The sequence below is a fragment of the Fulmarus glacialis genome, unplaced genomic scaffold (genome assembly GCF_000690835.1).
Source record: "Fulmarus glacialis isolate BGI_N327 unplaced genomic scaffold, ASM69083v1 scaffold4494, whole genome shotgun sequence".
Taxonomy (NCBI): Eukaryota; Metazoa; Chordata; class Aves; order Procellariiformes; family Procellariidae; genus Fulmarus; species Fulmarus glacialis.
The window spans coordinates 42,241-66,941 of NW_009209794.1; the positions used below are offsets into that span (position 1 = coordinate 42,241).

General features: G+C 46.5%; 1 protein-coding gene across 1 annotated transcript; it reads right to left on the reverse strand.

The window, feature by feature from the left end:
• Nucleotides 1–227: 227 nt before the first annotated feature.
• Nucleotides 228–20,188, reverse strand: SLC7A1 (solute carrier family 7 (cationic amino acid transporter, y+ system), member 1). Its single transcript, XM_009576934.1, has 11 exons — nt 19,801–20,188; nt 15,392–15,550; nt 12,959–13,133; nt 10,940–11,064; nt 9,113–9,335; nt 8,138–8,277; nt 6,347–6,449; nt 4,352–4,563; nt 3,879–4,027; nt 1,349–1,457; nt 228–595 (listed from the first exon to the last, which is right to left on the reverse strand). Exons 1-11 carry the CDS (start codon nt 20,168–20,170, stop codon nt 486–488), a joined length of 1,875 nt encoding a protein of 624 aa, XP_009575229.1. The 5' UTR covers nt 20,171–20,188; the 3' UTR covers nt 228–485.
• Between the last annotated feature and the right edge of the window lie 4,513 nt (nt 20,189–24,701).

The window sequence follows — 24,701 nt, forward strand, 5'->3', positions numbered from 1 at the left end:
GTACAGCTCACATCGGGTGAGGGACGGATCTGGTCTAAGCCTGGCAGTAGCACTGCAAAATCTGCTCCATGTATAATCAGGTAGAGTATCTGTGGGGAGGTAATTCCTGGGGCTACTGAAAGAAAGGCCTTTGTGAGGCCTGGTTTCATAGCAGCATTTAAGGTTAACTGGCACACAGAAGCAGTTTTCTTTCTACACACTGGAATAAAAAAAAATCAGGAGCGGGAGGAAGGGAAGCGTGTAGCCCCAGACCAGCTGACAGTGTCGCCGGGAGTATACCAGAGGTGTGGCTTTTTTCCTTGTGATCCCTTTTAACTGTGCTACTAAGCAAACTGCAAGCTGCAGCAACAGGGCTGGGGAGTCCCGCATTACGCTTCCTTGTTCCTGCATTACTGATTAACCAGCTGTAACCTGGTTCAGGATCCCCACCACAAAGCTTCCTTCACTGCAGCCATTCCCCAGATGCCCGTAAGCCAAACATGCAGTCATTTACAGCTGTCCGAACCAGTGTCCGTGTTTCTCTCTGCATCTGCTGAGGCCGCGTAGGTGGCTTCTACGCTGTGCCATATTCCATAGGTAAAGTAGATGATAAAGCCTGCAGAAGCCAAGGGGAGAGGGCACCGTTAGCTCTATAAGGAAACAGAAACCACTACTCACACCGACCAACACAGGTTACACCAGGGGTAAGTACAGCCATCCTGATGGCTAAATTCTAATGGTCAGCCACTACCTTCCTTAGAAAAAAGCTATTAACACAGGCATCAGTCTTTAAAAGACAATCTATCCAGGCCGCAAATGGGGGGCTGATTAGAGAATAAACCTCTCATGCTTTTCAGTGAGTTCATTGCAGTCCATTCTGCAGAGAGCTTTCTCCCTCCATTTGTGTGCCTACAGCATCCATCCCAGTAAAGTACATCTGCAACTGATGCTAATCTTAATCATTTTCATTGTAACAAATTCCCTGGGCATTTCAGGCAATTCAGCCTTCTCCACGTCGCTATTGGGAGCATCTTGGGATGGAGCTCAGCTCCTTCAGCTCCAGAAGCACAAGCCCCACCACCTGGACTGCAGTTCAAGGCCAGCCAACAAGAAATGTTGTATGGTTTCTCGTTGGAAACAAGACCCGTAAGATGGTTCATGGGTTGTTGTTTTCTCTTCACAAAGGCTTCATGACCCTTGAATTTAAAACAAGGCTTGAGACACACTGCCTAAATGGCTTCAGTTAAGTCACGAAGGTTGCACAAGGATGATGAGACTGCAGGATCCCTGCCTGGAATGCTACAATAAATTTATAGTTAACAAAATCTAGTAACTTTAAACATAGAATTTTTTACTGTCTCAAACTCACCTATGAGCATCCAGACTGCAAACCGTATCCATGTGCCTAGGTCTAGCTGCATCATGAGGTAAACGTTCACAAAAATACTCACAACAGGAAGAAGGGGCAAAAGAGGTACCTGAAAAAGAAAGAGGGATACATTACATCCACAGGGCAGATCAATGGGCAGGCAGGAACATCGCATCCCTTGTAAACGGGAAGTGATGGCTGTTAGCAACTCTTCAGCTGCCAGATCCGAGCAAAGGCAAGGTTAGACCAAAATGGAGGACATCAATCCACCCTGGGAGAGGGATGTGAACAATGCTGTTCGCCTGCTTTAAGAATGGTTGTCCTTGTTTTGTGGTCTGGAAGGAGGCAAAAGGCAAATTTTAGCAGCAATACTAAATACTTGTGGGGGGAAGGTGAGAAGAGGAAAACCAAGGACTGTCATGACAGGCACCTACTGAAGACCAGGAGAAGTAGGTAAGGAGAATGTCAGAGGAGGGACCTGAAGAACTTCATCCAGCAGGTACCAAGGTACTTAAGCAATATAGAGCAAATTATCCCAGAGCAGAAGAAAACCAGGAAATATTGTAAGAGACGAGTGCAGCTGTACCAAGAATGCCTTAATGATCTGATGTACAAAGAAGAATGAGACAGTAAAACCAAAATGCAAAAATCAGAATATAAAGAAACAGCACAAGCATGTAAAGAGAAAATCAGAAAGGCCAAATTACAGCAATAGAAAGGTTTGTGAATATGGTGAAACCAAGAGGAAAGTGAACTTCACTCCTAAGGAAAAAGGAGATTTACAAAAAGAAACAGGCTGAAATGTTGTAGGCCTTCCTTGATTTAAGCTTCACCAAAAAAGAGAAAAAAACGCATTTATGGTGAGCAGCTGTTCACATCATTAGAGAAAGGGAATGGGCACACAAATTAGAAAACGGAAGAAGAGTATTTTTCTAAATTAGGCTTTGTCAAGTCAGTAGGGACAAATGAGATTTCCCTAGGGGGGTGAGTTATGTACCCAGAGATTGCAGAAGTGATCTCTGAACTACTAATAGGCATCTCTGAGAGCTCTTGGTAGACTGTTAAGGTCTTTAAAGACTGGAGAAGGGAGACAAATTACCTATTAAAAAGAAATACAGAAAAACAACTGGGGAACAAACCAGTCAGCCTTGGATTCCCAGAGAGACTTTGGAGAAAAATCACCAGACAGTCAAGTTGTAAACGTCTAAAGGACAACAAGGAGATAAGAAACAGCCATTACAGATTTAGCAGTGACAGGTCTAATTTTTTTTTTTCCCCTCGGACAGGGTAGTGGCTGAGGGGAAAACAAGGAGGTAAAACATCCTGAGTGTAAGGCAAAGAGATCTCCTCAGAAGCAAGTTCAGAAAATACAGTCTAGACGACAGTTCCTAAGTTTTCTGTTCCTGGCCATTTCTGTTTCCACTTCTGGAAGATAAGCTGCAAACACTACCTTGGGCAACTCTGGTTGGATTAAATTACTAAAATCAGAGAATTTACTGAAAAACTGTAATTGAAGAGCAGTCAAAATGAGAGCAGTTTGGAGGATAGGATTAGAATCCAAAACTAATTATATAAATTGGGGAAATACCCTGAAATCAATATGATAAAACATGACTTGCAGGATTATACCGGGCAAAAAAAAAAACATCCCAGAGTTTCTTTAAGATAGAAAGGATGATGTGCTTGGACAGGGCAGGAAAATGACAGAGTTCCTCATACTTAAGGCTGTTAAAGAGACAATGGTCATCCCTTAGTCTCCATGGGGACTTAGTAGGACATGAAAGTGCATTTTCTTCACCTTTTAGCGAGCATCCCTTTGATCCTCACACACAAGCTTGCTTCTTGGGTTCTCCCTCCTTCTGTATCCACAATTTGACGTGGCCCTTCAAAACCATCCCCTTTTCCTCCGGTCTCTGTCTCTTCCATATCCTGTAACCATCTGCTTCAAAAGCACTGTCCTGCCCTTCCCTTCTGGCCACATCTCTGCACTAGGTTCTGCCCTCCCAGCTTCTCCTGGACACCAGCACCATTACATTTCCTTCCAAGTCCCCTACTGTTGCCTCTGACCTGACCACGCGTGGCTTCCCCTCCTGATTCACTCCTCCAACCTCTCAGCTAACCCCTTCAGCCCTTCTCTCTGTGCCAAATCTGCTTCTGCCCATGGGGCACTGCTGGGCAGCTGGCTTGCCACGACGCTTCGTCTGCCATGCTGCATTCTGCAGCAAAGCACCTACACTGACACTTGAGGTTAGACCCCAAGAGGAAACCACACTTGGAGGCTGAGCTCCAGCCCTGGTAGGACATCCCTTTATGCAGTGAGCACAGACTACGAGAGGTTACAGCCACGCTAGCTGGAGAGCTCAAATATCAGCTCTATTGGCAGCCCCGCATGGAAAAGTTCACATCATGCCTATATTCTCTGCATGTCCATTTGGCCAAGTCCTCCCTTCTGATACAGGCCAACATGCACTTCCTCCTCCAACCACCTCCCAAACAGCTCTCTTCTAGCTACACCTCCCAGGACACTCACCTTAAAGGAGAGCTTGGTTTTGCTTTCAGGCTGTTTCCATATAATGAAGCTGACAACAAGAACAAGGATGGCAGCAATAATCCATACAGCCTTTATCAGAATGCTTGGCTCAAGAGCAGTCAGGATACAGCTACCCACGATAAGGAAACCTGTGAACAGACACCAAAAGCTTACTGATTCTTTTTTTAGGAACAGGAAAAAAAAAAAACAAAACCACAAGCAGGCAAGCAGAATCTGAAGGCTCTGCAAACAAAACAGTAACACATGAAAAAGCTAACTGTAAGAGACATGCCCTTCCCCCTATACACACACATGCCCCATCTGTTGATTTCTTTTCAAGTAATAAATTTAATCTGTAGATCTTCAGTTATTTTGGCCATTACAAGAGCTCATCAAAATTACAGCCAGGAGGTGAGCCTTCCCACCATGGAGAGTACAAGGACCTACCAGCTGGCTCACTGCCCAGTGCTTACCAATGATGAAGGTTGAGACGTTCACCACCGAGCCAGAGAATTTGGAAGGGTCCGAATTTGGGGGACACAGTATGGCTTTGAGGGAACATTTCTCCTCTTCCTCTGGCAGAAATCCAGCCTGTGACTCACTGGTGCTTACAGACTCGTTGTTATCCGTCTCCTCTGTTGTCCTAGCCATCTGGTATGCCAAATTAGGCTGCTCTGGCTGATACCTAGGAAAAGGGAAATGAAACAAAGAGCATGTTGGTTTGGTGCAGGGTACTGTTCGTTTGAAAGCCACACAGATAGCCACGGCTGCGCCCCAGATCACTACAGCACCAGAACAGGCACACATAATGTCTACACCCTTCTGTTTCAAGGGGAAATCTGAGGAATAATGTCGTCATAACGTGAGCAAATATGGTCTGTTATTATCACCTTGGTTGTAATGTCAGTGTTTTAAACTGGACAGTGCTCTCTTTCATAAACCCTATCATCTGTGTCACCAAAACATGATCGGGTGACAGCAGTGAGGACCAGAGAAGAAAGCAGCAGAGGGCCAGACAAACAGTCATAACCAGGCCGTCGGGTTATCTGCGGCAGTTCAGCTCTTGCGTTTTGGCATGGAGGTGGCTGAGCTAACAGCTCAGCAGATATCGCACCCCGGCAGCTGCTGATTGCACCCCGTGGCGACATTCCTGGTGCCCCATCCTCCTCCATCCCAGTCTCTTCTGCTGGCTTGTCTGCTGCCACATAGGGAAGGAAGAGGTGAACGAAGAATGGTAGTTTTTTGTTGCGTGTGTGGACAGCACCTCATTCAACAGGGCCCTGACACACAACCACATGGATCCATAAAGAAAAAACACTCTTCCAGCCTCAGCTCTCTTTCACAGAAGGTTTTGCCCGTGACTCTCAGTCACAAGTCTGACTAAAGGAAAGGGCCATTTTGAAAGACACCTCAAAATTGGTCCTGTGGTGATGTGTTTGCAATGAGGGCATTTGTGAAACACTGCAAATTGAGAAACGCAGTGAAATCCCTGGCTCCAGCCACAGCAGGGTATTAGTGGCAGGACCTTACAGCTTTGGAAACAATTCAGCTGCTACTTCATTAGGCAGCCAAATCACTGCCCAGGCTGCTACAAGACAGGCTGTCAGCTCTGCAAATCTATGATGGGGAAAATACCATACAATGGGTACAGAAGCTTGCAAAAATAAATTAGAAGCCATTTACAGCTGTATGGAGAAGAGGGGACTAGGAAATCAGAGGAAAAGTAAGAAGGGCAAGGAAAATCATCAAGGATTTTCAAGGGGCAGGGTGGACAGCAAAGGCACAGAGTAATGGTATTACAGTACAGCGTTGGCCGTTCACCTGCTGCAAAACAGTTCTTAGTTCAATGCATTTGCTGTGAGCAGGCAAAAAGCCTCCACCAGACTTTGAATAAGTCATTGAACACAAAGGTATTTTTCAGTAACACTATCTTCAAAATACAGTCCTCATGGGTAGAGTGCTGTTGTCCATGAGGTGCCAAGCAATGAAGATACTCAATTTTCAGTTTAGGTTAGGGAAGCTATGGGAGCTCAGCACTTCTAAAAGACATGCACTAAGGCACTGATCCTGCAAACACATGCTCAGCTTTTTTGCTGCTGCTAGACTTTATCTTGAATTGCCTTTCAAAAGTAAGACAACCTGAAACTGTACCCCCAGTGGGAACAAGAGCGATGATGACGCAGGCATCCAGGACCACCCATCTCTCATCCCTACGTGTTGGCATATCTCCCAGGTCATTCAAGGTTGACCACAGGAGAGGCATGGACCAAGGGTTAACCAAGTTCAGAGGACCCCCTTGCAGATCCAACTAGCACAATCCCCCATGAGCTTAAAGAAACAAGTTCTTCACATGCTTATAGCTGGAGATGTTAATGGTTTAATTGGGTCTATGGAAACTATGAGGACATCTGATCGCTGTGTGGATTTCTGTCTGTGTGGTACAAGAGAGACTGTTTCTACATGCATACCTCAGTACCAACACGCAGGCTGCCACCAAGGAGTAAGCCAGGAGGGTCCCGATGGACATGAGATCCACAAGATCTTTCAAGTCGAAGAGAAAGGCCATAACAGCTGTAGGAGGAAAGGAAGGTGAGAGAGGGAAGAAAAATCAGTAACACAGCATAACATGCACATCTGAGGAGTGTTAACAACAATGCAGCACACGTGTGACTGTTGCTCAGGACTTGGCTGGGTAGCTTGAGCTGACCTGAGATGGCAAGAGGCAGGACTTGGTGCACGAATACCCCGAAACTCACTGGCTGTCCCAGCACAGCCTCACTAGATGGAACCAGAGAAACCATTTACTAGCCAGCCTGTTTGTCTCATATGGGTATGTTCACCCAACTAACAGCAATGAGCAGGTGTTTAAGCCATAGCCTCGTTGCCAGACTCCCCCCCGCGCAGCTGCAGCACGCCCAAGCCCACAATTGTCTCCTGGAAGTAGCTAGAGGGAACAGAAGACAGGCAGCACCTCGCTCCGGTGTCTCAGCTAGCTGGGGCGAAACCAGGCTTGTGCATGCAATGCGGCCAAGCATCAAGGAGGGCATCTTGAGTTAGCATGCCTCATCATGGGGTTTTACAAAAAAAGGTATAGACTCCCATCCCTTAGGGATTACCCTGCTTACACACCCTCACCAGGCAACCCCTGGTTGTACAGACCTTTGTATAAAGGCCTTCAGAAGGAGAAGCAAGTAAGCGGAGGACAGACGCCACAGTCAGACATTCAGGTGACGCCACCAGTCGTATGAGAGCGCAGGGATCTCGCAGCTGAGCCTGTCCTCAACGCACCGCCTGGAGCCCAACAACCAACCCAACCTTTAAGCTCAGCTGGCAAGTGCTACCCCTGCAGCTTTGTGTGCACCTTGGTCCTAGGCGCTACAGACCACTCTGAGGAGACCTGAAGGGACTGCAAGGCATATTTTTTTACTTTATCTGCTCTTTTTTCGCCTGTCTGGACCCGAGGCCACCTGAAGAGGAAGGTGCCAGAGAAGCAGCTGAGAGGAGGCTCCATGGGTCCCAGCGGCAGGAGCTGAGCCATTTCACAGGAGCTCAGAGCACACGGCGGCCGTTCAACACCAACTCCCCACCAAACATGGCATGTTTTCACACCAGCGGCTCATCCCACATTTGCAGCAGAAGGTAAAGAGGAAGCAGCAAGGCTCTCCTCTTTGCTAGGCATCGCAAGGAAGGGGGCGGCTGCGAGAAGAGGGTAAGCTGCTCGTCCTTGCCATTTGGGAGGTTTAATTCCCATGTTCCTGGGGCCGGGAGAGGCAAGGGGAGGACAGGACGGCTGCCAGCTGTGACTAACTGATTAACAAACGCCTGTGCCACAGGGGCCATCTGCCTGTCTCCAACTGCTCTGGCGTCTTCTGCTGAGCTGCTACCCACAGGTGGTGCGGTGTCTTCAGCCAAGCCAGGCCAACAGCCACAAAGATGCTGGGGCACCGCTGGCTGCCACCTTGCAGGGGGTTAATTATTTTTAAGGCTGGCAGAGCACCCAGGGCGTGGATGAAGGCAATTCTTGGCATGAGACAGGATGTCAACAATGAGGTCTGAGAAAGAGGGACAGGCACACAGTGAGCTATTCATGCTCACCCAGCCCCCCCAGGGTATGCCCTGGAAACCCAGGGCACGCTCTGGGAAGTCGTGCTGTGCGATACATCTGATTAATAAGTGGGCCAGAGTCAGGCGGACTTATCTGCCCCTAGGATGAGCTTATGTCTCCGTTCCACGCGTTCCTGTAAGTCTTTGGGTCTTACCTGCAACGGCCCCTGATGTCACTGTTGCAATTATTGGAGTTTTTCTCTTCTCGTTGACTTTAGCCAAAAATTTAAAGAGAAGTCCATCTTCTGCCATAGCATAAATTATTCGAGGCATTGGAAACATGGAGCCAAGGAGACTAAGGACACAGAAGGGGGAAATAATCTACTTATATCACCTCCTGCTGAGCACAGGCACACAAATGAAAGCAAGTTTATGGCAGTACAAACACAGAACAGGTGGCTTTTGTTCACTTCAGCTTCTCCTTCAAGGGCTCCCTCTGCACACTCATGTTGCTGATAGCTGGTGACTGAGGTGCAGCTCTGAGATTTTGGATACCTAAATTTAGCCATGGGGCATGAAAACAGCCTAACTTTCAGGTAGCAAAATAGCCATAACTTCTATAAGCCTCTATGATTGCTCACCTAACTGAATATGTCTAAGTTGATCTGAAACAATAGGTCTCCAGAGTGCAGAAGAACTTTACATAGTTTGCCTCCAGCCTGCCCTGCCTCCCATCCAGACGGCTGTCCTGCAGGCAACCTGCAGACAGATGGCCCTGGATACAGTAAGCCCCATATGCTCCAGAAGATGCATCCCGCACTACCTGACACAAGTCTGCTCTCCACCCAGCAGGGCAGGATGTCTTGTGGGCAAACCATGCTTGCACTGTGGAGTTGCCTCCATGACTTAGTCACTGAATCCATTTACATTCCAGAGATGCACCTGCTGGGTCTGCTGCTAAGATGGGAGTTTCTGAAGTGATACTGGTCATGTGCATCTCTGAAATCTATCACAGGGTGAAATCCTGGCCCTTTTGAAGTCAATAGCTCTGAATTTCATCCCTGGTCTCGCTCCCTTGAGCTTCCTAGGGGAACACAGTGAAGGCAAAGCCTTGACATGCACCATTTTTTAAAGGAGCTGGAGATACATGTTTGCCTTGAGAGATGCACAAAGGAAGAGTAGTGTCTCACCTCGTAGAAAGCGCACACAAGGAACCGACAGCCACTGCATAATTGGCTCCATCCCAACCCACATACTTAAAGGCATTGGGTAAAGGGCTATTGGTATCCAGCTGGTAGTAAGGCATCATGAGCGTCAGGGCAGCTGACACGCCAAAATAAGCCACGAAGCAGATGAGTAGAGATGCCACGATGCCAATAGGAATGGCCTTCTGAGGGTTTTTTACCTCCTCGCCTAGAAGAAAGAAATAGAAATATCAGCTAAATGATGAGCAAGAACTTTACCCCAACCTAGAGCATGCTGGCTGGGGCTTCCAAAGGCTCCGTGGGCAGCAAGGCGCTGTTTGACCGTGTGGAGCTGCATGCTGCCGATGGCCCGCCCCAGCCTGTTGCTCCCACTTCTGCTGCTCCTGTCACTCTTTCTGACATAAACATTTGTAGAGGTCTTGTAAACTCAGGCACAGAAACGATCCGGATTAAAAGCAGTCCTTTTCCCAAAAAGGGTTATTTTTACCTCCAATTACTTCTGCTATCCCACTGATGATGCAGCCCCAAGAACAGTTCAATGATCACAAGTGATGGGACAAGAAATTATTGTGCAGTTGTAGGGCAAATCCTTGGGTAAGCATTTCAATTAGCATCTCCACCAAAACTACTACACAGTGAACACAGCACCATAGGTGCCCAGGTCCAGGGAAATGCAGACTTTGCATAGCACCTGGAAATCATATGGATCTTTGAAAATCCTTCTTAAAAAAAGGGACTCCCTCTAATTTTTATGGAGATTTTTCGACAACCAAGTAAAAAAAAAAAGATCCTCAAAATTCAGGCACTGATTAATTAAGAAACAGCTTTGAGCCTTCCCTGTCCTCCAGAGCTGCTCTTCTCTGAAAGCAAGAGCTCCTGAGGTTTGGCATTTCAGGAAGATGAACCGATAAGCAGAGACCCATACACCTATAAGTCAAAGGCAGATGAATGTGTTTCTCCTGCACGGAGAGGCCCTAGGGCTGGCTGGAGTAACGGAGCCAGCACTTCTCAAACTCCTTGGAACAAGAGGCAATACTGCTTCATCTGTCTTTGTGATGATCTCCTCCTCCCTCTACTCCAGCTTTGAAGCAACTCAGTTCTTGCCAAATATGAAATTAAGGATAATCCTTTCTTTCTCCAGGTAACTGAGATTCTTCTTAGCCAGGAGAAATACGACAATGCTGATGGTTTCTCTCTCAGAAGGACATCTCTGAACCTTTGGAGATAAAAACTCCCCCTTATTTTCAGGCACAGTTTTAGGCTGCAGATGACTCCCCAGAGGCTCCCCCTTTCTCTGGCTCTTTAAATATTCCAAGCCAGTGGAGCATCTTCAGCTGAAGGCACTGAAGAACCCTACTCCAGAATAACCTGTTGATTAAAGCATCGTCTGGAATTAGAGATTCAAACTTCACCAGTCATACAAAGCATCTGAACCTGGGCCTTCTCTGTTTGCCTAACTGGTAAAGCTGGCTGTGTTTTCCGTGGAGTCAGATCTGGTTAGTGTCATCAGTGACCAACCATGGGACTGGGCCCTGCAGGCAAAGAAGGGAGAAAGCTTGTTTTGTGGGTTATACAGTCTAGCTGCCTGCCACAGCAGCTAGAATTCAACACTCAAGCACCCAGGGACTTCGACATACTCAGCACTTTGAGTATTAGGAGCAGCTGAGCCAAAAGTATATTCTGGGCTGCGGTTCAGAGGGATGATGAATGCAGTGCCCTGAATTACTCATTATCTGTGCTGTGCAACATTACTGAAAGCCAATCTACCAGCAACCAGGTTCATAACCAGAACGAAGACTTCTTCTCTCTTACCTGTAGTAGCAATACAGTCAAATCCCACGAAAGCATAAAAACACGTGGCTGCCCCTGAGAGGACTCCTTTCCATCCATAGGGCATAAACCCTCCAACACCGTAGAGCTTTTCTTCCTGTGTTTGACTAAAAGGCATGGCACTGGGTTAGAGATCGTCCTGCCTAGGTGGGGGTAACAAAACTATTCATATAGCTCGTAACAAAATCCAAAGCTGGAGTTCGAAGGAACAGACTCTCCCTTTCACACGCTGGCATACAAATACCAGGCAAAATGCTAAGGCGTACCCACTGCTGAGCTTTGGACTGGCCTGCAACAGCTTGGGGAATGCACGGAATAAAAATGGTTCATGGTTTGTTCCCACCACCTGTTTTTTGGGGCAGATAAAAATGTCTTGGCTAAGACAGGAAGAAAATAGCATGAATATTAAAATTCCTCTCCTGATATTACTGCATGTGTGTAGATACACATATTAATTTAAACATAAGCTTTTGAAAAAGCACAACATGTAATTCTGAAAACTGACTACTGAGAAAAACGTAAACCATCCACTTTTCACCTAAGATGGACTCAGATAAAGTGTAGGTGAGTAGACATCAGAGAGCAATGCAGGGTGCCATGACTGTCTAAAATCCACTCAATCCTCCATATTGAACTTCAAAATTCCCTGTGCCAAGTTCATATCCACACCGTGCTTGCAACCCTGAGGGAGGAGAGGAGCCTGCATCCCTGACGCACCAAATGCTTTGCTGAGCCTCATCCAAAGTTCATTCCAGTCAACAGATGGACACCTACTAATCCCAGTGCACTCTGGATCAGGACCCCAGATCCATGTGCCTGTGTTGAGTCATGTATAACATACCCTTCAGTTCAAGTGACTTAGGTCACTTTTTCAGGGAAAAGCCTTTGTAAAGATGAATTAAGGCAATTAAAGTAAAGTAAATCCCAAATCTGCAAGCCTTATCAGGTGTAAGCATCTGAACTCTCTTGTAGAAGCTCTGCTGAGACTTAGATGAAAATTGGCCTATTATTTGCAGAAATAGCACAACCCAAATGTGGATTACTCTGGAAATAAAGATAAAGTAAGGTAAACCCCAGACAGATTTTACAAAATCAGTAAGTGCTACGGGTCAAAGAGCTACAGTTACACTTTGAAGCTATTGCACTAATTGCTCCTTGCATGGGAATAGCAGTAGGGAAGGAGGGGGGACCTTTCCTATAGAAGCAATTTGTTTGCAGCAGACTGAATTTTGCAGAGAGGCTTAATAAGCAGCTTGTACACAAGCCAAACTTGACCCATGCAACGTTTATGAATCTCTCCAGTTTTTGCCAAACTGTGCTTCCTTGCAGGCCAGCATGAAGGGTTTAGATAGCAAGCCAGGACTGAGTTGATGTATGTGAAGATATTTAAAGGCCCTCGTTCTGTGTTGTACAGTCTCAAGCAAAAATGAACAGCCTTATATCACTGGCAACCCTTGTAAACTGCTTAATTTTCATCTTGTATAGGAAGACAGGATTTTGGCCAAGAAGCAAAATGTCATTAAAAATGGATTTGTGATATGCTTGCTGCAATGCATTACAATAATCTGCAACTTGCCTTCATTTTACTGACGCGTTTGGGACAAGGTCTCCAAAAGGTCCAACGGTATTTGCCCAAGTGTCCAAAGAAACTACAGAGCTATACTTGGTCATGGCTTCATACAGGCACCAGAGCCAGCCTGGTATAGCCTTGAGTAGGAGGTTGTCTGAAAAGCTCTTTTCTCTCAAATTTGGATGCCGTATTGGTCTGAGGCTGGAAATGGTCAGTTCTGCAGCAGGGCCCCCATTGATGCAGCCCACTTCCTATCAGTTTCAGCCCATCAGCACAGCCTGCTTTCAGCAAACGCCCTCCCAAACCAGCTTTGCCTCCAAGGAGGGAGCCATCCCATTCACTGGTTTTCTAAATCACTCCACAAACCCCCCTATAAACTTGCCATTGAAAATGCATCAATTTCAGAGCTGAGAAGAAAAGATCCAACCTACTTGTCTCCGTAAATGCTGTGGCTGGTGTTGTAAATGTCCTGTTCAGTCAGCTGCCAGTTTTTAACAGACCCTTTCACAAAGCCAGAGACCATGACGAAGCCAAGGACAAGGATGTTGATGCAGGTGAACACTTTGTTCACCAGGGCAGATTCCTTCACGCCAAAAATTAAAAGCCCTGGGGAAAAATGGCAGATAGGCAGTCAGGTATTTCGCCACCAGCTGCAGGCACTGGGGGCTTGCAGAGGTAGCCCAGCTCTGTTCATGCTGTGCTCTGCCCAACTTATCACACCTCATTTCTCCACAAAGCCAAGTAGCTCAGGTAGGTCAGGATTAACTCACCCAGAAGGAGGATGACGACTCCAACCCAGACATTACTACTGTGGGATGTGACACACCTTCCCACCCAGCATGTCCATTTGGCACGTGCTCCTGGTAAAATGCTTTGCTTCCACAGCTAAGCTGTTTCCAGAGCTTTCAACACCAGCTCTGTTCACCTCATGGTGCTATGGTGTGCCACCTAGACACAGCCTCAAACTCCACCCAGAGACCTGGAGAAAGCACCCCAGGTGGTTTTTCACGAAGAAACATTGTCTTAGAGGTCTTGGCCACAGGCAGAAGTTATGAACAACATTCAACTTTCCTTAGAAGCAGGGAAAAATATGAGCAGGGACCGAATCCAGGAGGACAGCTACTTCTAGTGCTGAAGACACAGAAGAAGGTGGCATCTTGGGAATTCTGCTCCCATTTAAATCAGCGGAAGCTTTGCCAGCGAGCTCAGCAAGAGCAGATTTCAGCCTGTGGTCTTAAGAGCGTCCATCTGAAGAAGAGCACGTTTACAGGCTTTGGCAACCAGGCTCTCACTGAGGCAGGGCTCAGCGTCTCAGAACGACAAGCTCTGGTAACTCGTGTTTGCTCTTCAGGTGCCTGATTTTCAAGAACTCAAACCTTTAACCCAAATCTAAGAAGGCGGCTGAGGGAGAAGGTAAAAAACTTCACACAGGCCTGAGGGAGAAGAAGGGCACAACAGGGTATCCTTACTGCTACTCCAAGACACTTCAAGGAGAGGGGAGCATCCTGTGCACTGGCCTTTTCTTTTAAAATAGGAAATAAGCTAAGACAGCCACATCAGGGAAGTGTTTGATAAAACTGCGTACCTGCCCAGGAAAACTTGTAAGGTACCCTGTAGAAATCTGAAGCTCAAGACAGTGCAAGCAGAAATAAAATTATAGCGCTTATATTTGGGACTAAAGCTGCTCATTCAGCAGCTTTTTGTAGAAAATAATGGTTTGCATTCTCTATTAAAATCCAGGGAATTTGCTCCATGCAGGGGAATAAAGCCATCAGTAATCTGTATAATTTTATGGCTCAGTAGGGCTGAAATGAGGAGTCCTAGATTTTGTAAATTGTATCTGAGGTGAAAGACCAGATTCTAATTTGAAACTAGAGCAATTCCTATTATATACAAATGAACAAAGAGGGAAATCTTCTCTCCCATTCAGATGTAGTCCTGAAAACAGAGGGCTGCTATTGACTTCAGCAGTTCTTGATATAATCCTAGATCCAAATGCAAACCCAGATGCCAAAGTATCCCTTGCTTATGAAGCCTGTTCCCATGAGCACAGCTCACACTGTGAGATGGCCATCCTGATCAGAGTGGGAAATGTCAGGATAACCTTGTTGCGGTGACACTCCAGCTTCTGCGTTCTGGAAACCACAGAGGGGTACATGAGAAGTGTAGTTTTAAAAATTTGCCTAAATTTGGCAATGCTTTGCAAGATCCAGTTGGAGTAGTGGTAAAAGTTCAGGATTTTAACTTTACAAATTTTCAAAACTTTTCCAAATTCTGATCAAAGCCTTGGCACATTTTTAGAAAAAAAAGAGGACCTGACTGTTTATCACACATTTATTTCTCTGGAGTTTTGCATTCACTGCTGCAAACTGAAGCCCATATATATTTTAAAAAAAACCAAAACAAAACAGTAGTACATGAGGTTGTTACTGAGTCCCTATTTTTTTTCTCACTTTTCTGGCTCAAGGCACTGAAAATTGGCAGATTATCAAAGAGGGAGTAAAGTTGATGGAGCAACAGAATGAAATTCTTGTGTAATAGGATTTGTGGAGGGAAGGATTAAACTTCCGTACCTGACTGAGGATAACAAGTCATCTTTTCTTTTCTTCCTTACATAAAATTTGATTGAAGGTTTTAAAAGTGGCTCAAAAAACATCGAGAATGCTCCCCTCTAATTAAAAACCTTGTGAACAGGCTATGCCCTGTGCTAACTCCACAGCAGCAGGTCAATCCAACACTTGTAGCAAAGAAAGTCTTTAATACGTTGTCCAAAATAAGTCAGGACTTTGTGCCTATTCCAAAAGCAAACAATGAAATTACAGAAGAAGGAGGTCCAAGACTCACAAACCCCTCCAAGGTTTTACCTGTTAGGATGATGATTATCACCACGGCGAAGATGTCTGGGTATTTTGCTAGCACTCCAGGAGCATCCATCGTCATGTATTTTTTACAAAATTCTTCAATATGCTGGCCTATGATTTCATCGAACGTCGCGCTCCAGGCTCTGGCCACGCTCGAGGTTCCTGCCAGAGGACAGAAAGGATACAGATCACCCTTCGTGGCTGTCACATGTTCCAAACACGGGGCACCTTGCACAGCTTTTTGCTATAGAGGGTCTCAAAGCAACCTTGCATGGACTTCCCGGGTGCTGGGAGCAGCCTTTCCTCTGCAGATCCAGCCCGCAGCCTGGATTCATGCCTGGCATCTGCTTTGACGGAAACACACACAGGTGGTGCACCTCAGACTCCTACTCAGCTGACAAGATAAAAAAATCCTTATAGTGGTTTGGCTTCCTAGTAAATCTTGACTTTGCCTTAAGATACAGCCTAGACTGACTAGGTTGGACGGTTTGGACTAGGTTTACGGTTGGACTTGATGATCTTAGAGGTCTTTTCCAACCTTAATGATTCTATGGCTTTTTCCTTACGCCCCCAGCAGCCTGAACTTTCCCCAAACGCGGTAATTTTGCTACCAGAGGGGTCTGAGTCTCTTCTCATACCAGCAGAGATCCCTGGCAGCCCCGGCGGGGTGACTGCAGCCCAGGCAGAGGCACCTTGCAGAAGCCAGCCGGCCTCCGGCAGTGCGACGCTGCAGCGCCAGAGCCTGGACCGCAACATTCGCCCAGGTCTGTAAGCTCTGCACTCCGGCAACATGCAGGTCTGCTCCGACCTCCAGTGCCAAAGCATCCGAGCAGGATAAAGACTCAGATATCATTTACAGGTTATCTGAGCGTAAGTCAGCCTATTGCAGGACGCTGATGATCCCAGCAAGCGGCACGACTCCTGCCTGCAGCAAGTGCTTAGACATCCTCCTCCGGGGCTGCTGTTTGCTGCGGTTCCTGAGAGCACCAAACCACGCACAGCTTGCCAGGGTGAGGACTCAACCTGGGGTCTCAGAATGACCAAGTCCAGGACATTGTCTGGGCCAGAAAAGTCATTTCAATGAACTGGAATAGTAACAACGAAGAGCTACCACCAGACAGTGACAGCATTGTGTAAAATAAGTAGGTTTGTGTAATAGCCAACTTCTCCCTCTCCTGCGTTAAAGTGGCTATCATTATATTCCTGATGTCTTATACAGTACACTATATATAACAGCATCTAATTGCATGATATAATTACTACTGTACATAATTACCTAGTTAAAAAAAAGAGGTTGGTTTTGTTTCGGTTTGCAGAGCAATTCCTCAGAGGACGCCGTCAGGGCCCCCTTCTACCTAGAACAGTTTGTCCTGACACACTCACCTGCGGGTGGGCGTTCAGGCCCCAACTCCGGCACTTGCAATCATGTCAAACAACGTCCGTGCTCACCTACAGCTAACCCCTCTGTAGCAGCGGTGGGCAGCGCCTGCAGCAAAGCTGGGAACATTCACTGCCCCAATCCAGCTTTGCAACAGCATAAAAATAAGCTGCAGAACAGACCTGTTTGGAGACTATTCTGTTCACTGAGACAGCAAAGTGCACAGTGTGAATGCTTTTAAAGAGGTGGGACATCAGTGCCATCAATTTAATCTTGAAACACTCCAAAAGTTATTGTATAGCACATTACAATTTTTCAGCTTAAGTTTGGCACGATTTGAGGGAAGAAACTATTTCTTTAGCGCTATTTTTTTTGTCCTGGCTCTAATATTTCATGTTCTAGGACAGGAACAACCAGCTCCTGCATGTATTATATTAGATGCCAGTTGCTTGGATGCCAGTTCCATGTAACTATCAGCCGTTTATCCCGAACTCTCTGTAACCAACAGCCTTGAGGCAGCAGGGGAAATCTGACATTCTTCCAACATTGCAGACACCTGGATAATATCTTACTGTTGCTACAGAGCACGGTGCAAAGACATTCGGCTTGTATCCAGGAGGATTTACTAGTTCTGGGTCAGCATAACCTCGCCCGATCGAGGTGGCTCCTGCCCGCAGCACATGGCTCCCAGGAGAGCCGCTGAGCTCAGCTGCAGGGCTCGCTGCAGGAACAGGCACAGGCGAGGACGTCACCACGTGCCCCAGGAAACCCCAGCAGCAGCTACTCACCAGGGATGCTGTAACTCATCGTATTACCAGCTCCCACCAGCTTCCAGTTCCTGAAATGCTTCCCGCAATCTGGCATGGTTCCCCAAACCCACATCATCCCAGAAGAAAGTTCACACCAGATCCTGGTCCTGAACACCTTCTTCCTTCTGTCTAGACCACGAATCATCAGTTGCACACCCATTTTTACTCGTCACCCACCTCCAAGACCCCACAACAGTCCTCCCCAAGCCAAGTCACTTCAATTAATTACAAGCTATTGGCCACCCATCCCAGGACCCCAGGATTTCTTTTTCCACCCCCACAATACTTTCTGAACAGATGTCCGAGAACCTCAGCGTGAAAACACCGAGTTGGCCAAGCCCCTTACAGATGCAAGCTCCCACCACCCCACCTGGTTTCAGTGGCACTGTTTGGCATTTTCTGCAGCATGACTAAGAAAAAAATTGGCTTTCTGCCCCTCTAAAACCCTGGTTCTGAACTGCAGCATGTGCCTGCCAACATATCTTTCTCCTCCACACCCCCGAAGCTGTTGGAAGTTGTCTTTGCTCACAAGAGGGGCAATTAGCATGGTGAGAAAGGCTGCGTAAGATAAAGAAAAAAGACCTGCTATAGCTCGCATCCTCCCCCAGTTGTTTTTCCTGCTTAGCCAGCCTTTCTCCCAAATTATGAGGAAGTCAGTTGCAAACATGCGTTTTTATCACAGGACTGAATTAAAAGTAACAAAGTTGTGTTTTAACACATTCATGGATAATATCTACTTATTTTTTACTAAATTTTCTGCCTTGTGATAATACACTGAGCAGCCAACTCTGAAATAAAAACTGAGGCAGTGGTTCAAAAGCCATTATGAGAGGACAAAAAGAAAAAAAATCTCAGAAATACCAGCCTCAGCCCAGATCCTGGGAGTGTAATGTTCAGTATGTAGATCTTTTCATCATGCATTTGCAGAATCAGTTTTGGGACAGCATCCACGGCTCTGTCAGTCATTTTGGTGGTCCAGTATCATGGTGAGAAGGGCCACATAACTAACTAGATGAGAAGCATGGAGGAGACGCTTTATCATTACCTTTCTGGAACAGAACATAAATCACCAAGAAGTCTGTTCAATTTTTCTACATGTAGCCTAAGCAGAGTCCATTTTAGAAGTCTGGAGGAAATTATATGCTTACTTATTTTTAAAACTATTTTTATCCCCTCCTTGCAGTGAACCTGATTCATAAAAGAACCGCAGGACTCAGATCTCCTAAGGAGACGAGTTTAATTGACTCTGGCTTTTAATCCTCCCATTTCTTATTTTAAAAAAAAAAAAAAAAAAAAGGAGGACGAAGAAAAAGTTTCAGGTAGCACACAGAGCAGAGCCAGCACGATCTCAGACAAGCAGCTGCTACGTCACTATATTGCTCTTGATATGATCTTACCCTCCCCAGCACCATGGGAACTAATCTCCAAGGTAACACTTACACACCCCATAAAATGCATTTAAAAAAAAACCTTCCCTTTAATAATTTAGCGTAGTATCAGTTTTCATTTTAACTAGTAAGTCTTCACTCCCAACTGGCAAGTTGGTTGCAGCCTTACAGGCACGATGACAAGCAGCGTGCCCAGAATGTGCTTGAAAAGACACGAATCCTTAATTAGCGAAGTGTGGCTTAGTTTTTATGTATCAGCTGAGTTGTACACTGCACGATCTGAGCTTGAACTAAGGCCTCTCCTAGTGGGAGTCAAGGGCTTAGAAGGGATTTGGTTTGGACGTTTCAGAGACTGTGAACCTGCAGATCACCCTAAGCTTAATCCTGCAGCTATTCACAAGACAAAACTCTGATCTCCAGATACTTTAAACAGGTCTCAAAGGGACCAGGAATTAATCCTTGATCATCCGGGAGTACAGATGTTGCTACGTAAAAGCATCCTTCCGTCAGCGGCTTCTTTCTCGGCAGAGAGGACGCGCTTTTGCTCCCTGGCAAGCGTGCAGCAGCAGGGGATGCCAAAGGGATGACGCGGAGATTGAGAGGAAGTCACAGCAGCAATAAGCCGGCTTCAGCCCACAGCACACCACTCACCTCGCCGACTGACAGAAGCCACCAACAACGCACCCCGCAGACAAGTCCTGAAATCCTCGGTGAGTGCAAGAGTGCAGCGTTTGTTTTGTAACAGTTAACGCAGGCGCCCAAACAAGGCTGACCTTACAAACTAGGCTGCCATCCTGGACTAAAGCCAGGGTCTCGCAGCGCACCCACCATACTTACCGATTACATAGGAGAGGATTAAATTCCACCCTGTGATGAAGGCCCACAGCTCGCCCACGGTTACGTAGCTGTAGAGATAAGCTGATCCCGTCTTAGGAACTCGAGCACCGAATTCTCCGTAGCAGAGTCCGGCCAGCACTGAAGCCAAGGCGGCAATCAAGAAGGAGATAACGATGGCAGGTCCCGCATTTTCCCGTGCCACGGCTCCAGCCAGTACATAGACACCTGCACCCAAAGTGCTGCCTACACCCAGAGCCACTAAGTCAAACGTGTTGAGGCATCGTGAGAGACGACTTTCTTCTCGAGTGCAGTCCACATTTTTCCGGCGAAGAAGCTGGTTTCCAAAATTGATAATTTTCTGACACTCCATCTTTGTGTTTGGGCCTGCAAGAAAGATGCTGCCATCATTACCTGGACCAGCATACCCCCCGAAACAGCATCACTGCACAGGTACACTGTTACAGCACAGGTACACTGCTACAGCCCTCCTATGTTTCAACAAACGAATCTTCACATTTTCCACCTTTTTACATAGCAAAATGTCTCCTTCGGCATTTTACCTAGGCTTAGCACAGGGAATTAAAACAGACAAAACCAAAGCATTTTCTGCTTCCCGCTCCCACTCAGGCTGCAAAACCTGTGTGACCCCGGGAGAGACGCGGCACCCCACCCCAGCTCCCACCCCGCTCCACAGCCACCCTGTCCACAGACAAGTGGACAAGCCGAAAACGCAAAGCCTGTCTTTCAGATTTCAGAGTGGTTTTCCTGGGCTGGGAATGAAAAAAAAAACCAGATTTTTTTTTTTTTTTTTTAATATATATGTATACACGTACCTATATATATCTTTTAAGTCTCAGGGTGAACTAAGAAGTGAGCATTACATCCCAGAATAAGGCGCCACACGTGCTACTCTCCCTAGGGCACAACACGACCACGTGCTGCAGTCGGTGACACCCTTTGCAGTCAAACAGACCCACTGGGACATTGCCCCTCTCCAAGCTCCAGCTCCAGCCACAGGCAGCAGCACAGGCTGCTGTTGCCTACAACTGTGCAGGCTGAAACAGATATAATTTAGGAAAAAAGACATGCAGAATCAAGTTTAACTTGGTTATGCTGAGGCAAAGGCTCAAGCTATTTTGCGCTTGCAACGACTGAAGTGAGAGCACAGTGGGGCTCCCTGAATTTCCCTGTCCCAGCCAGGACAGAAGCACTGCAGGACGGGGGTGTTTAATGAAACCGTGGGGCAGGGTTTCCAGCCATGGTTCCAACTGTGTATGGACCTGCTGGCATGGCCAAACAGCGGCGTGCAGCGGCTTCAGCGTGTGAGCAGCTCCGGCGCAGCTCCCCTGCTTGGGACTTTATGATGGGATTAGCAGCAGGGTAAAGCAAACCCCTCTCTGTGGAGTGATCCCTCAGGAAATCCTTCTGGAGTTTCTCTTCCCATGCAAGACACATCTTGCAGTGCTACACCATGGGAAGATTTTGCTATGCAACTCATCAAGCCTACAAATTCGACCATCTGCATAGGCGTCCACCTAACACAGACAGTAACAGCACTCATTAAAAGCTACAATTGGTCAAACCAGCATGGCCAGCAGTGGGGTCAGCTCCTCAGGACATCTGTGGAACCAGTGCCGTTACGGAGTCTGTCCCTTCAAGATTTATGTCCTTGGACACAGGCCAGGAATGGAAGTTTTGTCTTACTCTTTCTGAAAAAAATTAAGTATGTTGCTTCAAAATTGTCCTAGCCTTTAGAAAGTGGTTAGAGAGCTCCTCCTCACAGCATTACCTGAATCCACAAGCACAGCATTAGAAGGAATTTCTTGCTTTTTACACTGCCAAGTCTAGCCCCAGTTGTCACAGGCAACCATGGCATAACACCAGGCCTTCCCTTAAAAATTTCTAGGTGCCTTAATTCACTGTTGGAAAGCTCCACCAACACTCCTCTACTCTCCAGCCAAAATGCTTTAGTAGGCAGCGTTTATTCACATGCTCTCGCACCAAGAACAGCATTTCCCCACTCGGATGGTTACCCCAGTGTACCTTTAGAGATCAGTCATAACCTCTCAGCCTTCATTTGGCAAAGGCAAGAGATCCAAGCCCGAAAGACACGGGCAGTCCCTTGCCCTGCCTGCAACTACTCACCTCTGAACGACCCTCTGAGCAGGAGTACATCCCATTAGCACCCTTCTACTTGTCGCACCAAGAGGAACCATCAGAAGAAGCAACAAGAGCATCCCAAGAGCAATCACTAAGAACTCCAGTGGATATCTCCTCTACCAGTGTCTGTTTTCCGCTCCCTGGAGTCTCTTTTGTACCGAGCCAGTTTCCTATTAGTCCTCATCTTCTTAAATAACTTCCTGTGTGGCACCCCGTCAAAAGCTTTACTCAAGTCAAGATAAAGGCGAGCTACCATTCTTCCCTTTAACCTTAAAAGCAAAAAAAAAAAAATAATAGTCCCCCACCTTCCCTGTGCCTCTTATCAAACAAAACTGTCAGGTGAATCTGCCAGTCTCTCATAGGTAAACTCACTTACCTCTTCGCTCTTCTCCAGTCAATGGGGCACCACCTCCTACTTTGACAGAGGTTTCACTTTGCTAGTTCACCGCCGTTTTCATGCCCTGGTTCTTTCTGATTACCTGTGCCTGACCCTCCCACTGGCTCCCGCTGGCTGTAGCCATTTTCCTCAACCCAGACTCTGCCATCCCACCTTCATGCCAGCACCATCTGTCCTCATTAGAATTTGGCAGTTGGATAATATGATGCTTTCCACAGCCAGGATGTTTCCGTAAGACCTACTGGATTACTCCTAACTCATATACACAGAAAAACACGTACTAAAATAAAGCAGTGTTGGGGGAGCTATAACAAGGCATGTTCTTCACCTTGAATGGGCCTTCAGTGAAGGAAGTCCAACACTTGCGACAAGCACCAAGAAGCTTTGAACATCCCCACAGAACCACACTCCAACCAAAGACTACAGGCGACCTAAGCCAGAGCAACAACTGGCACTGACAACAACCTACCATGCTTTTACAAACAAATTTGGCTCCAGGCACAAAATCACTACCATAAGACCTGCATTCAACTATTTAATGCCCATTAGCATTTTTGTTCTGAGCATAAGAGTACTTTAAACGTGAATGTCCCAGTTGTCCCCATTTACCACACTTTGGTTCACACTGCAGAGAGCTCGTGGAGTGGACAAACCCGATACTACCGGGATGAACCTAAACCTGAGAACGCTGCAGGGGCACATGTAACGCACCCCAACGCCTGATGGGTGCTCAGCCCACAGGAACAGCTACTCCAGGATAACCTCCCCTGTAAGATGTGTCGTGCAGACATCAGATTCTCAGCAGCAACTGTTTTCCTCTGCAAATCTACAGGCTGCCTGGACACAGCCTACAAGGATGAAGGGCATCTTCCATCTCAGACTGCATCCTGTAGCCTCAAAAAGCACCAGCCTGATATCCACACTGCACCAATAAGCCCAGCTTCGAAAGCAGGGCTTTCAAATATTTCTTCATAATTATGGAAAAGGAGAAAGGTTCTTTTATTTAGATGCAATGCTGGACTGAGGCATTAACTTTCCAATGAATAGTACCTTTTATACCAATAATGGGACAGCAGTATACATTGCACACTAACGTCAACAGTATGTTGAGAACAATGTGTAGGCAAAAATATTCCTAAATGCAATTTACAGTATAGTCAAGTGAGATTGGTACTTCACCAGCTCTGGCTAAAACCCAGTGTAAAAGGTGGGAAGATAGATACTAAGAAACTTAATTAAATGAGTCAGCTATTAAATCCAATGCTTCAGTTTTGTTGCCACAGCATCAACTACAAAATCAAAAATTCTCTTCATTTTTCCAAGATACCAGTCATAAACCCTGGCTTAAATCCCTTTCTCTTGGCCTTACACTAATTCCCCTACTATGAGAAAGTAATTACAACTGCAGGAACAAGGCTGAGGATTTACAAGTTCCACCGTGTCAGGAATTGTCTCCTCCACCAACAGCTCTCAAATACGCTCCCAAGAGACACAGATTCAGACTAATGGAGAAAGGTGTCAGGCCAATCTTAGAAAAATCTCATTTGGTGAACCATGGGAATTCCCAACACACACAGAGAGGGAAAACTATTTTCTCCCTTCAGAAGGAAGACAGACCTGTTTACCTAAGTGTGTTCATACATCAATTCACTCATGCAGTCTCCTTCCCCCTTGAACTTTACCCAAATCCATGTCAGCCAGGATTGCTTTCAGCTGGACACCTGCCCACCTCCCCAAAAGCAGGGACAGGGCAGTCCTGAACTTTGAACTGGGGTAAGATGACAACAAGAGCGCTGCACTGGAGCATCCCCTACGAATTCCGTTGCTTTCTAGCACAACACAAAGTCCTAGGCTTTGCTTAACTCCCACCAGAGTGATGCAGAGATCCTGTCAATGCCTGCATCGTACAAAGACCACAGCGATGGGTCTAACTCATCCACCCTGCCCAGCAGTGGTGGTGGTGCTGCTGCAGCTCCAGGAAAACAGGGAGGATCCTAGTGCTGTGCACCAAGAAAAATCGCTACAGAAGATACAAAAAAAGCCCTCCAAAACAAAACAAAGAAATCCCTGCCATAAACTGCAGCCTACTATGAGCAGGATACCCATAGGAGATGTGTTAATGGATTTATTTTCCAAAGTTAGTCTGAAAGGCAAGACCAGTTTGACTCAGAACCAAACTCTGAGACAAACACGGGTTTATTCTGCAGCACAGAAACATCAAGAAATGCCAAAGGATTGGTGAAAAACAATTCTTGCTGAGTCAATATTTATGGCAAGGTTTAGACATTCAATGACCTGAACAGAGTTGTTAGACACAACTCGGAAGAATATGGGAGAGTCCCAG

What these genes read in the sequence shown, in the direction of transcription:
- SLC7A1 (XM_009576934.1), bottom strand. Translation starts at nt 20,170, where the DNA reads ATGGAGTGTCAGAAAATTATCAATTTTGGAAACCAGCTTCTTCGCCGG. An exon ending in CACAGCATTTACGGAGACAA is followed by an intron (nt 11,065 to 12,958) that starts GTAGGTTGGATC and finishes CATGCCTTTTAG; the next exon opens with TCAAACACAGGAAGAAAAGC. An exon ending in GACATCAGGGGCCGTTGCAG is followed by an intron (nt 6,450 to 8,137) that starts GTAAGACCCAAA and finishes TTCCTCCTACAG; the next exon opens with CTGTTATGGCCTTTCTCTTC.